Source organism: Abramis brama (genome assembly GCF_963993115.1).
Source record: "Abramis brama genome assembly, chromosome: 20".
In the NCBI taxonomy this organism is placed as follows: Eukaryota; Metazoa; Chordata; class Actinopteri; order Cypriniformes; family Leuciscidae; genus Abramis; species Abramis brama.
Genome location: NC_139982.1, coordinates 19,717,931 through 19,732,802, shown reverse-complemented (window position 1 = coordinate 19,732,802; position 14,872 = coordinate 19,717,931). Strand labels below are relative to the sequence as shown.

General features: G+C 36.1%; 1 protein-coding gene across 4 annotated transcripts; it reads left to right on the top strand.

Moving 5' to 3' along the window:
* The first annotated feature begins 639 nt into the window (after positions 1–639).
* ube2q2 (ubiquitin-conjugating enzyme E2Q family member 2) lies at positions 640–11,812 on the top strand. 4 transcript variants are annotated; one of them, XM_084094349.1, is made up of 13 exons: positions 640–904; positions 2,280–2,384; positions 5,695–5,817; positions 5,925–5,981; positions 6,084–6,236; positions 7,567–7,651; positions 8,011–8,071; positions 8,152–8,242; positions 8,356–8,414; positions 8,748–8,796; positions 8,874–8,969; positions 9,057–9,123; positions 9,209–11,812. In XM_084094349.1, the coding sequence occupies exons 1-13, from the start codon at positions 746–748 to the stop codon at positions 9,238–9,240; spliced, it is 1,137 nt and encodes a 378-aa protein (XP_083950475.1). In that variant the 5' UTR covers positions 640–745; the 3' UTR covers positions 9,241–11,812. The 4 variants fall into 4 exon arrangements, with proteins under 4 accessions (XP_083950475.1, XP_083950477.1, XP_083950476.1 ...); XM_084094351.1 differs by having other exon boundaries at positions 648–904; positions 6,084–6,221; XM_084094350.1 differs by having other exon boundaries at positions 648–904; positions 6,081–6,221.
* The last annotated feature ends 3,060 nt before the right edge of the window (positions 11,813–14,872 follow it).

Below are 14,872 nucleotides of genomic sequence, written 5' to 3'. Positions count from 1 at the left end.
TGTTTTATGTATTATTCATTTATTAAATCGTTTTATAGTCTATATGCTAATGCAAGGTGATGATCATATGGGATATTGTTGGTTCCTACTCAAATTATTTCTAGTCGACCATCCTAAAAAATAATAAACCATAATAGATTTTTTTCTATTTATTATTAACCTATTGTTGTTATAATTATTATTATTATCATTATTATTATTATTGACACTTACTAAGATCTTATATGTGTATTATTATTATTATTATTAACACTTAATAATATATGTTTAATGTAGGCTATTATTATTATTATTATTATTATTTACTGAATTATTTTATATGATAGATTGTACAAGTGGATGATCAAACGGGTTACTGTTGGTTAATAAATAATAATAATGATGATAATTGTAATATATTATTATTATTATTATTATTATTAATTCAGGATGGTCGACGAGAAAAAAAAAAGACATTCATGTGAATATGAAAACAAAACCATCAGCCTCCATGTATATACTGATCATCATCATCTCCATGGCCCCTCTCGCATTATTTGTTTGGCGGGCGTTGTTTGCTGGTCTCTCCCATAGACTGTCTTCAGCGCTCCTCTCCTCCCCACCCCCTCTTTGTTGTTTCTCTCCTCCAGCCTCCGCTGCGCGCACGCACACACACACACACACTCCCTGGGATCAGCTGCGCGCTCGCAGTATCCGTGCGCGTCCCTTCCCCCCGCGGCCTGGCTGCTGATGAGATGAGTGGAAGATGTCGGTGTCGGGGCTCAAGGCCGAATTAAAGTTCCTGGAGTCAATCTTTGATCCAAACCATGAGCGATTCAGAATAATCGACTGGAAGCCCGATGAACTGAGCTGCCAGTTTAATGTGACAGGAGAAAAGCTGCTGATTATTCACTGCAACATCACGGTAAGATTCATCAGCCTTGTGTAGCTTACATGCGAACAAGACAAGGCCGAGTGAAATAACATCACCGCAACCCCCCTTTGACTCGATTAAAGCCATCATAATGCGAATAAAAGCATTTAGACCTATCAGAATCGATTGTATATCCTCAAACGGATGTCAAAATAGCAGATAAACAAGTACACACTCCTAGCCCGAGCTACATTTAGCCTGCTAGTTGATTAGCTAACAAAGTTAACTGCGTTGGCTCTCGCTTTAACTGTGTTTTCTAAACAAACTCGCCAGCTAATATTCAGGCTTATTTGATCATATCAAACACGAGATAGTTAAATAAAACGGATATTTGTTTTATTCCGCGTCGGTGATGGATTTTGCAATTAAGTTAGTTAGCAGGTAATTCGCTTGTGTGCTAATTTAGCAAAAATGATACATTAGCTAACTTAGCTAAACGACGTTTTGAACAAAATGTTTTTTTGTCGTTGTTGTCTTTCTAGACCGACTTTGAGATGCTATTTTTGAATATACATGTTGTAATGAAACCACATATTGTATGTTAACAGTTAGTTATAATGTTGGCTATCTAATTTGGCAATTAATTAGCTGTTTTGTCGAAGTTCTTCATTTAGCGAGGCCTGTTAAGAAATGCGTAGATTTAAAATGATCCAACTCTATATCCAGTTAAAGCTATCGTAATTTTGTTGCAATGTAATTGTTATCGTAATTCCTCATTGCTATCATGTTTACTAATGGTGTGTGCTAGCGATATTAGCGCATTTCCAAACTTAGTAATTTGAGGGATTCCTGACATTTTCACAGCCATTCAGAGGACACGATCTGCACGTATGTTGAGTGAATATGAAGTCTACTAGATTATCAAGAGGTGTTGTCATAACGTTCACTGTCTACGTTATGAAAACGCGCTGCAACGCCACTGCAGTGCAACTAGCTGCCGTGTTGGTGTTATTGAGGTCAGTTAGTTCGCTGAGTTTATATTTTGATGTGTGTGGTGCTGTAAGGTCAGTGTGTGTGGTCCTGACAAGCAGAAGCAAATCACTTCGCCATCATTTTGTCCTTCCAATGATGGGAGGAGATTTCAAAGTAGTGGATGGGAACATAATGTTCACATGATTTTACATGGTCCACAGAAACAGGAACATCACCATCAGCTCTGACTCACACTCCACTGCACAGGTCTGCTGTGCTCTCTTTTGGGTGTTCATTTAGACGAGTTTGATTCATTGGTTTGGCAGCTGTTGATGTGGCTTCTTATGCAAGTGGCTGAATGGATCCGATCAGACTTCAGTAACCTTGTGAAAGGACGACGGGTTTGGATGCAATTAGGAAGATGCTGATGTTGTAACTCTTGATATTTTTGTAGGAGTCTTACCCCTCAACGCCACCAATATGGTTCGTTGATTCCGATGACCCAAGTCTGACCGAAGTCCTTGAACGGCTAGAGGATGTCAGAAGAGGCAATACTTTGGTAAGGAGGTGTTTCCGCTATCTAAGATTTCAATGAGATGTGATCATCAAAATGCAACACAAAATAAGTATTTTAATGTACATTACTGTTCAAAAGTTAGTGGTCAGTAGGTTTTTAAAAAAAATGATTAAGTAAAGGTGCTATAAATTGATCAGTAATGTGACAGTAAGACTTCTACATATATCTGAATCTTGAAAGACAAATGTATCACGTTTTACAAGTCTCTCACTTCTGCCAATATGGATCAACAATTTTGATGACATCACTCTGCACTTCAGCTTCTCATCAGATTTTCTGTCCAATCAAATGCTCTCTAGAATCTGAAGAGTCCCGCCCCCTACGTTACAAATAGACGCTGAAGCTGTGGCTGAAATTGGTCACTTGTTCACACAATTCCTATTTTCTATATGGTGAATAGTAGCACTATATAGTGGATAGGAAATGATTCAGACAGTGGAAACATGCTTTCCATTGTGGCGAATGAAGTCTGGTTTTGCGTTAGTTGCACACGAACCGCCACAGCGCTAACACAGTCGTCTCTGGTACAGTCACGATAGCACAGAGCAGATCATATACGCAAGTCGCCGCAGACCATAAAACATATATCGGACCCATTTGAATTCTGCACAGAATGCTATATGGTGGAGAAACAGTTAGACTCGGCATTAGAAACAGCATTGACGAGTAGAAGAGATAACACCAATGCCGTGAACCAACATAAATTACACACTTTTCAAACTACACATCCTCAGCATGATTATGTTCACGGTTTTGCTTTAGTAATAGTTTCATAGTAAATCTGAAAGGGATATCTGTTAGACAGCTGTCATAAACTGTCAAATGCAGCTTTACCAAGCTCAATGGCTCTCGCTGAGCTGTGATATTAACAAAACGCAATTGGCTATTTTAAAAAGGGGAGGAGCTGTTCGATTTGTCCCGCCCTGTCTTCCTGTTTCAGTGGAAATTACGTCAACAATGAATAACGCTGTGCATTTCAAGGCACTTCAGTGGGTCTTTAAGTAGCACAGCTGTTTTCAACATTTATAATAAGAAGAAAGGTTTCACCAAATCAGCATATTAGAATGATTTCTGAAGGATCATGTGACACTAAAGACTGGAGTAATGATGCTGAAAATTCAGCTTTGAGTACATTTAATTTTAAATATGAAAATAGAAAACCGTTGTTTTAAATTGTAATATTTCACAATATTATTGTTAATGAAATAAATGCAGCATGTGAGACTTCCTTCAAAAAACATGAAAATAAATCTTAAATCTATTAAAATTGATTATTTTCTGTTTTATTGAACTAATATTTTCACATCTTTGTCCAGATCTATTAATTTATTCCAAAAATACATGAAACATGCAATTCATACACACAGTGACCTGAAAACCTATCTATAAAGAACATGTTTTTAAATCAAAACCCATTTCGATATTTCTCGGGAGTTCAGGAAGTCAAAACTGTCAGGTTGATGCAACTGATTTGATATCATAGAAATAAAAAACATTGGTATGAAACATTTTTGAAAATAGTAATGATTAAAATGTCTACACAGCTGAAAGAGAAATGAGATTATTATAATTTAATTCAAGCTTTTGTTAAATGGTATAGTAGTTTGTCAAATTCATATGAAACCAACAAGAATAGAGTACATTTCTAAGAACTTGGCATATTTATTTCAATGCTGAGGATGACAAAATTTTCACTGTCCCCTCCACAAAGTAATTTATTTCAAATAAACCTTAATAAACAAGGTTATGACACCACAAACTACAAGTATAACTAATATAAATTAAGTATCATTAAAGACAAATACTTTGTCCTTTGTTGTTTTATTTTCATTAAAGCAGACCGCTGCAGGTTTATTACAGGCTGCTGTCACTTTGAGCAAATGCACCAATCCAATATACTGTTACACATGCGACTGTTTACGCTCACTTAAGTCATAACCAACTGTGTTTATATGGACTCTCACCAAGACACAATTTTGTGTGAATTTGTCCATTCAAGCACAAGAACATGTGAAAGGGAACTCAATTTAGTATTCGCACACAGTCCTGGGTGTGCGCTCTGGGTGTATGCGCGCACAAAACTTCTCAAACAGTTTACTGAATTATTTTATATATATTTATATACTTCTCAAGTACTGAATTGAGTTCTCTTGTGTCTTGCGCTTCCATATTTTAATTGGCAAGGCTTAAAAACACATGCAAATGATTACATGAGAAACCTTTGGGTAACGCTTTACATAGTTAACATGAAATAAGAATGAACAATACTACTTCAGCATTTATTAATCTTAGTTAATATTAATTTCAACATTTACTAATGTTATTAAAATCAAAGGTTGTATTTGTTAACATTAATGTACTGTGAACTAAACACATTTTTTGGTATGTGAATGCTGTTTTACATGAACAACATTATGACAGGAGCGAAGCACAAAGCTTTGTATACAAAAATAAATAATAGGTTAGCAATTAAATGTTACATCGCAGCCAAACGTTTGGATTTGTGACGAATGAGAGAGTTGTGCTTGAGCCCATACATTTAAGCTTTGTCGGCTTTGTATTCTGTTTTGCAATCTAGTCTCCCGATTATCAGCGTATTTAACAATATTCCATTAGTTACTCCACTGGACATGGAATCTCTTGTTTTTTTTCCCAAATCTTCACTCACCTCTCACCCATTTTTGTTTGCTATAAAGTAGGCCTATTATATTAGCATTCTTTATTGTGGTAAAGTAGAAAAACGCTGTAGGAAAGATAGCCTACCTTTTTACTTGCACGTCAAATTCTTTTTAACACAGTTTGTGCTTGTTATTAGACTTGGTAAGGCGCATCAAGTTTATTTGTAAAGTGTAATATAATATATATATAAAACGCTGCGCCACCACCGGTGGTTAGTCCATTACCACAGTGGTGGTAAAAAACTGCCACAGTCACAGCCCTAGTGTTACCAACTTTTGTAACAATGCAGCAATCCTTGATGCAGTTTCGTCAACTGTCCCGAGCGTTGATCACGCTGGCGCCGGGCTATTGGACAGTCCTTATTGTCCAGCCCTGCTTTATAATGCATTGACCCAAATATGATTGTGCTATAATCGTGCAGCCCCAATCCATAATGAACCTAAATCCACATATTGGTCGGTCAGGATGAGACTCTTTTCTTTATCTGAACACACTTTATCTAGCTTTTTTTTTCTGTGACCCAATGCTTTATAGTAGATTAGCTGTTTTATATTAGTTAGTTATTCTCTAATAAAGTTCCTCACCATTGTTATCACTTTTTCTTCTTATGCAGCTCCTACAGCAGCTGAAAAGGCTGATCTGTGATTTATGCCGACTCTATAACCTGCCCCAGCATCCTGATGTGGAGATGCTGGATCAGCCTCTTCCTGCTGGACCCATCAGTCAAGACAAGAAGGTAGCCCAAATCAGACCTACATAGCCTTCTTACACTCCTTCCTTTTCCCGTTTTTAAGGTGTGTTTGAGCTGACGTAAACTTTGTTTCATGTTCTTGTTGTTCCCAGCATGGAACAACCGATGAAGTGACATCAGAAGAGGAGGAGGAAGAGGAAATGGCAGAGGTATTAAGCTTTGGGGGATGTGAAGGCTTCTTTATGATTCCAGTTATGACGAAAGACTAGATGATACCTAACACGTTCTTTTGTTTGTTGCTGTGGCAGCAGGATATTGAAGATCTAGACCACTATGACATGAAAGAGGAACCGGTTGATGGGAAAAAGTCGGAGGACGATGGCATCGAGAAGGAGAATCTGGCAATTCTGGAGAAAATCCGAAAGAACCAGAGGCAGGACCACTTGAACGTAAGTGTCCATTCGGTAAGGTACCCTTTTTATTTAACTTTGGGGTTGGGTGGAGCACTTTTAAATAAGCAGCTTTTTTGATTGATGCAAAATAGCAATGACAACCAGGGTCCAACGCTAAGGATTTTTTCTACTGGCCCAGTTGAAATTTTTACTTGCCCTGCCAAAATTTTCACTGGCACCCACACAAAAAAGTAATAAATAAAAATGGGCTAGTTATTGTTTTTGATCCATGTAACCTTAATAGATAAGATTATGACACTAAAAACTACTAGCCTAACTCATATACATTTTAAATATTGTTAAAGACAGTCGGTAATAAAATAAGAACAAATAATCAAATTACGAGCAATAGCACAAATAAATACAACAGAATGAACATATACAAATGAAGTAAAGTTCTTTTCAGGTTTTTCATGTAGGTCTGAATTAGATTTTCAGGTACAGAAATAGTAATCCATCTTCACTGTATTAATATAGATGAACCCTTATTATGGTAATTCTGTGTCTCTTTCAGTTTTCTGTCTTCTGTTTGATGAACATATAATATATGACAACAGCAGGAATATTAGGCACCTGTCACATTAAGAGCTGCACGGATCCAATATTTACACATGCATCTTATGTTTATGCTCACTTAAGACACAGCCGACTATGTTAATGATGATACTCACATTTTGACATAATTTTGTGTGAATTAGGGCTGGGTGATATGACCAAAAAAATCACATCTCTGTATTTTTTGAGTGAATGGCTATATACGGTATATATCTCTGTATTTTCTCTGTTTTTCTACTTGGATAAAAAAAAAAATCTGTATTTAATTTTTTATTAAAAAAGTTATTTCACATCCTGCCCAATATTGTCCTACAAACAGTGTTCATATTGAAGGCTATGAAAATAACTAGCCTATAGCGTAGTCTAATGCAAAAATAATGATTTTAAATTCACTAAACTAAAAAAATAAAAGCAAGAGCACAGACTGATTAACCTACATTTGATAACCACATTACTGTTAGACTCACTTAACAGTTACTCTCATCATAAAAATACACTTACTTGTAGGTTTAAAATTCTACATGTGGCAAATTTATTATCCAACAACAAATATTTTTTGACAGTTCCGTCAATTCAGAAAGGCACTTTGAGCCAGAGCCCTGCTACTCTATCCTTTCCTTTTAATGTGTAATATAATGCAATAAAGCAAATGATTTGGTTTATTTACAAGTTGGGTCAGCTTTTTCTATTAACAAATTCTGCCATTTATCCACTCAAGAATAATTTGAAAGATTGCACCTTGTAGTGGTGTATATGTTCCCTAAATGCTGTTTTGTTGGTCTTTTAGGGTGCAGTGTCCGGTTCAGTTCAGGCCTCTGACCGCCTCATGAAGGAACTCAGGGAGATCTATAGATCACAGAGTTATAAGACAGGTAATTTCAGTTTTGACATTTCCATGTGTTTGTTCCAAACCTTCATACTGCCTATGTAGGCTGTTGCCTTCTAAGTGAACGACTTACCTGTAATTTAGAACGGTTCCCTTGTCCAGGTTTTATTTTTTTTATTTTTTTGCTTTGTCCACCATCACAACGCATTTCTGAGATTGCCTTCTCCACAAAGTATGTGATCTGATCTTGGAATCTGGCCACATTTCATGTAGCTTCACTTTTGGAGCTGCCGCTTCTACGTCAGGAGTGCACCTTAAAATGATTTTGGAAAATTAGTTTATCTTGTTCTAGTGAAAGGACTGTTACAGATCTGTTTGTTTACTCTTCCATCCTGTCTTTTCCAGGTATCTATTCAGTGGAGTTAGTCAATGATAGCCTGTATGAGTGGCATGTCAAGTTAAGGACGTAAGTATGGTTCCACAACAAATGAAATAACATTTAGGCTGATGATGGTTTATCTGAAAATCATTCTTCCGTGTTTTAAGGGTTGACCCAGACAGTCCGTTACACAGCGACTTGCAGGTTTTGAAGGAAAAAGAAGGCATGGACTACATTCTGCTCAATTTCTCTTATAAAGTTAGTGTTGTTTTGTTTCGTTTTTTTTACAAAGAAAATACAGGTTGAAGATAATTTGATTGAAAGGCAAGATTACGCAACTGATGTTTTGTTTTCTTTCTTTCTGATGGCAGGATAACTTTCCTTTTGATCCTCCCTTTGTACGGGTTGTGTCTCCTGTCCTGTCTGGAGGGTGAGCACCTTTCTATTGCCAGTGTTAATATTTACTTTTAAAGACTTGCACTTATGTTTGTACAGATTTATATAGAACACTTATGCATGTTAGAATGCACAGTCGTATAAAGTTAATTATAAATTCATGTTGTTTTTCATGAAGCTTTTAATTTCATGAAAATTAATTCATTTAAAATATCATTTATACAAATAATGTTAATTTTCAGAATCACAGTTTGTTAGAAATACATAGTAACTTACTGTGTCCTGATATATATATATATATATATATATATATATATATATATATATATATATAATTTTTTTTTTTTTTTTTTTTTTTCTCATCCAGCTATGTTCTTGGAGGAGGAGCCTTGTGTATGGAGCTACTTACAAAACAGGTTTGAATTCACTTTAAGGTTTAACTATTGAACTAACTCTGAAATAAAATCAATCTAATCTGTGGCGTTGATCATAGGGCTGGAGCAGTGCCTACTCAATAGAGTCAGTCATCATGCAAATCAATGCCACCTTAGTCAAAGGGAAAGCCAGAGTGCAATTTGGAGCAAATAAGGTTTGTCTGGCCGCCTCATGATCAGAAACCAAAAATATTTGCTTGCAGAAATGTTGACCCTTTCCCTTTTTCTTTTTTTTTGTGCAGAATCAATACAATCTTGCCAGAGCACAACAGTCATACAAATCATTGGTTCAGATTCATGAAAAGAATGGTAGGTGGAGAAACTACAAAATGAGGTACAGAATTGATGCGCTTTGAACTGCTCTCAGATGTGTTTTCTGATGTTTTTCCTCTAGGCTGGTACACACCTCCTAAAGAAGATGGCTAGTAGAAGAATTGATCCACTTGCACACTGCAAACATGGGATGTCTGGTCAAACCTTTGCTTTATTTTACTAATGTTTTTCACCTCTTCAGCTTGAGACGTCGTATAAGTTGAAACCATCAAGGGGACACGTTCTCGCTGTCTGGAATGCTCGGAAATTTGCATCGTCCTTTATCTCCTGCAAGGCTGGACTCTTTGACCATATCCCGTGACATCTGATTTCTGTCTGTTTCTCATGCTCTCTTTCTCTCTCTCTCTCTCTCTATCTCTCTCATTTATTCTTTCTATACTGATGGGACTTTAAGAGGCTTGGTACTAATAAGGCATCTAACATGGCGTTTCAAAGTGGTCTGATCAGAGAAAGATGTGTTTTTCTTTTCTTTCTCTACTTTTTGTTGCTTCCTCCTCACTTTTACTGGAGCATGGCTCTGTTCAGGATTATTACATAGATGGAGATGCTCGATGAAGATGCTGGATCTGATCCTCTCTGTCTGCTTTTAAAGGACATTCTTTTGGCCATGGACTTTAAATGATGGTTTACTGAACTTAAAACAGGATATGGATGCAACTAGAGACAATGTGAAGACAATGTGCCACTGCTCTTGTATCTATAGAGTCCCCCCCCCCCATGCATTTTGAGTTAACATGTACTGGTACATTAAATGCTGATGTTGTTGAAGAATCATTATTTGCCACAATTATATGCGCAAGCTTCTTAAGCAACCCCTAATATTAATGATAACATCGAGGACGAGAAGAAGGGGCGTTTATACGACTCTCGCTCCAGATCTCGTTTGGATGAACTCCACTCAGTTTCCTTGCGCTCGCTTTTAGCATGTGGCTGATCTGAACAATAATGGACAAATGCAAGCTTTGGCTTTGAAAAGGCGAAGCGGATCTTGCCGTGGCTCCATAGTTGAACAGAGCTCCACTTGTATACTTGTAAATGGATTTGAGGCGTCTTAAATGTGGTGTTTATGTGAAGTGGGGGAATTATCAAGAGTTGCTTTCACATGAGGACTTTTGGACTCGAAATGGGGGAAAAAGGTTGATGTTTCTCAAAATAACTGGGGTAATATCTTAAAAATTGTATTTATATAAGTGATATGAACATAACTCTTTTTTTTTTTTTTTCTGTTCCCACCCTTAATTGTTATTTCCTGTTTTGAAAGATGTTCATAATTTCTGCTCCAATTAAACAGCTGTTACAGATTGAGACATTTGAGGTTTACATTACTAATGGACCTCTCATGATCAGCAGTACTTAAACCTAGAGTTTTTTTGATGCTGTCAGTTTTATTTTGTGAGCATCGATGGATTCAAGAGCGCAAATAATACTTTTCTCATAGCACAACACTAAAAGAGCACTGTTTCTTTCCATGCCCGATGGACAATTCATACAAAACTCAAGGCATTGTTTATTTTACCTCTCGGATTTCAAAGTCCAGTATAAAGTCTTAACGTTAACGGCGAAAGAGAACTGGTCAAAATACACCATACCTCCCTATTTTTTTGTCTTTGTTTTAGACTGTATTATAAAACTGGCTGTCAAAGGCTCGCGCATGTGAAGGCGTCTTGCAGTTTCCATTAAAAACTCAGGAAAATCCATTTTATTAGAAAATGCTTTTTCGGTCCGTTTGCTCTACCTATCCACTTCAAGGACTTTCTTTAGTTCCCGAAAGCAAAGAAAGGGATTGTTTTAACAGCTTCCTGTGGCCTCTATTTAGTATTTTATGATGGGGCTTGGTTCCATCATAAGAAGTGTTAAAGGCCATTTGTGATTGGACGGCTCTGGCTATAAAAATGCATCAGATTTCCATTGTTTACTGAATTTTAGTGCTCAATCAAATGTAACTTATGTTTTTGTTGCTTCTCACCCCTCTGACTTCAACTTTTTCCAGTTGTAAATATTTTGGGGCATTTGGGTTTAGTATTTGCACAGAATGTTGTGATTGTGCCTCTTGGATCAGTCCTGAGTTTGAACTTCCATAACAGGCAAGCTCTTGGATACGTATTATCTTTAACATGGATGCAAATGTAATCTTTTACTCCAATCACATGTAAATGTAATTCAAGAGAGCCATTACAGCTGGAATGTCTTGAGTAACTCAAGTGTCTGCTTTGCGAGTAATTGCTGCTGTCTTGTTCCAGAGATGAGCTCGGTCTTGGGTTTTCATCGGTGAGATTTGAAAAGGCAGACCTTTCCGACTGATGTTCCTTTTAGGGAGTTATTCATCTCAGAAGTACATCGGCGTTCTCTGAGTTGCTGACTTGGGCTTGTCCGCATTGACCAAGATTTCTGTGACTGATTAGTCTTTCTTGTTTCCTTGTCCGAACAGTAATGACTTGTTTGTTTTTTGTTTTCACACCGAACATGAACCTCACATTAACTAATAACAAAGCTCGTCTCTGGTGCCATTTCACGGAATGGTTCTTAAAGCTCACACTGTTGGCATGCTTTCTGGGGTGTTTTTTTTTTTGTTTTTTTTGTTTTTTTCCATTATAAGAGAATTTTGACCATGTACAGTATATTTGTAAACTTGCATCAAGTTTATGAATAAAGAATTTTACGAGGAGCCTTGTTGGGGAATCTGTGAGTGATCTGGTTGATGCATTTCGAGAACTTAAATTTTCATTAAAGGCACAATATGTAACATTTAAAATATTCAAAAATGTTTTACATTTTGTTGACGTGTACTTGCATTATCCCAAATGTTTCCAAAAAAATTTAAATCCAGAGAAATTAGCAATTTTAAACATCATATTCGCGTTACCCTCAATTTCCATGAGAAACATCAAAATCACTGTATAACGTTTTATTGGATTTTACAACTGTTTGGATACATTTATCAACCGAAAACTAATTGTTTTATAGATCAACATGGTCTTATTTGAATCTCGTTTTCTTGATTTACTGCGAGTAACACATTTGTACCCAAAAAGTAGATCAGACAACACTATTTTGTCAAGTGGCTAACATGCACTGTAAAAAAGATTGCTGTGATTATTTATCACAACTTAATGTATGCTCATGCTTGACTTAAAATATTAAGTTTAGTTAAGTTGGATATTTAAGTTCTCAACAAATTTTAAGTGACATAATCTGAAAGAGCTTTATTTGTAGGAACAGTAATACAGCATTTTCTCCACAACACAATGTTTTAACATTAATTAAGTGCCATTTAGCAACAAGCTTTTATTAATATGAAATTCTAATATCGATCTAGCGTACTGCAGTGTGCAACTAATGTCTTGTACTAGCAACCGAGCGAACGCACAGAGTAGCGGTGTAACAAGTAAAACAGCGCTGCGTTACCCCATAATTTTAATTAGTCAAAGTTACCTCTATGAGGAGTAATTCAGCACTTAAGTAGTAATTCGGCTGTTTCATTAGAATGAAATAGAATCAAACGTAAGGAGGCGAACGTTAAATTGAACTTTAATCGCAAAATATGCATGAACACCAAAAGGAAAGGAGTGGCAGTGGCCGACTGTGGCATGCAAGCGTAATAAAAACAGCTACGTAAAATGTCCCTGAACTCTAAAAAGCCTTTATGATTTTATAACTTGTAATTACAACATGTAAACTGAGAGCCACCTTGTACCACCTGGTCACATCAGATTTAAGGTGTGTTCAACCGATCAATGTATGACATCAAAGTACAGCGAGAGCGACTCAAAAGCATACAGAGCTTTATTTACGGTAATTACGACATGGTGTGAATGCCGCATTTGAATAAGAGACCTCTAGTGGAGAAACTTGCATACTGTGCCTTTAAGAAAACATCAGGGACGCCAGAATATAAATACTAACACTCTCTGCCTGATTTAAAAGTGTGGTTTCAACTCGAAAAATGTATTTTTGAAGTGTAAAAATGATTTATTTTCTGTTGTCTAATTTTATGATGCTGTTGAATGTACATTTAACTACAGTAGTCAACATTTGAAGTGGATCAAAACCTTTCATCAAAGTTATACATTTTGAACAATACCCGTTCTTGTCTTAGGACAACTTTGATGAACTTTTTTGATGTATTGTAACTCTATAGGTTGCTGGTTAAACGTTAACATGAATGACTTTGCTGTTTACCACAAAAGATTTCATCACGGCTGTGGGGTCAGGGGCTGTTGCAACATATGAAATTTTCAGTCTTTTAAAAATATTTCATCAACATTGTCTGGATTAAGAGTTTCTTGACTTGTCAGCCGATGGGTATATTTTGGTTATAAGGATTTAATACATTTTACAGTTACTGCAAGTCAGACATTTGCTTTAAACACATCAGCTACAAAAATGAATGCATTATTAATGAAATTCAGTGATTTTAAAAGTTATACAGCTGTGATTTTTGATGCATGCACATATTTGAGAATTGCTTATGACCACTGAAAATTTTAATGCTCTTGATGACTTTAAATCTTATCCAGTCTTTCAATGTAAATCTAAATCCTACTATTGCTTGGCATGTTTTTTAAATCGCAAGATGCCAGGTATTTTTGTAGGGATCTGTGAGCTATGAAATTGCAACTGCAAGTTTAAACTGTGACTAAAAACTAGGGAAGTTGTAAGCGCCTTGTTAAAATGGAAGATTATATGATTTGAATAATAATTCTACCTTGCCACATGGGGTAGCTGCTTCCATTTTTGTACACTTATGATTTCTCCTCTACAATTAACAACGAGACCAAAACGTTTGCTTTCTCTAGGCCTATTACAACATAAGCTGAATTGATAATGACGTTTGTATTGTATTTGTATTGCAATTTACTATTTATGTTTGCTTGGGTGAGGTCACTGGAGTTGTAACTATTGCTTAAACTGAAGTCATTGGCAATGAACTTTAGAACACTGGTACTCGTACGTCAATAAAAAAGTCAATGAATATATCCATTTATTGTATAACTCACCATTTAGAAAATGTTGTAGCCTGAAGGGAAAAGAAAATGGGTTGTTGTCCTGAAATTATCCAATTATAAATTGTATTATATAATATACATGTAGATGATATTTGGTGGATTTTGACCATCTGAAAACTGCATTTGCACTGTCTTTAGATGGCAGAGGTGTCAATGCTATTTGAAAACATTAGAGAAAAGCTTTCAGATCAGGTTTGTATGTTGCTTACACCGGTTGGGTTTTGTTGGAATTAAGGGATAAAATCACTTAAGTTTACTTTAATCCACAATACAATGAACAATAAAAAAAATTAATGTATTAATTTCCCCACAAAAAAACACCTTGAGCTTAGGTCTTGTTTCAATTGTAGTAAGACACTTTACTTTAAAGACCCTCTGTGGTGAAAATTAAGTTTTTTATGTTGTTTATACATCTATGTGGTGTTTTTAATATGCTTTAACACAAAACATGTACAAATACACAAGTCAACACTATTGCTGAGTATTTTATCTTTAAAACTGCAGTGATCTGAAGACAGTCTCAAAAACGTGGTTTGAAATCGCTGGTGTTTCATATGTCACAAACTACATTGTAACCAATCAGATCAACGTGCCGGACCGGCGTTCTTTAGCACGACAACTACTGCAAAGCAGGGGAGTCTCGAGGTTTTATTTATATATATATATATATCTGTGATTTGAAAAATCGAGTACAATTAACATGATAGGATGGGTGAAAT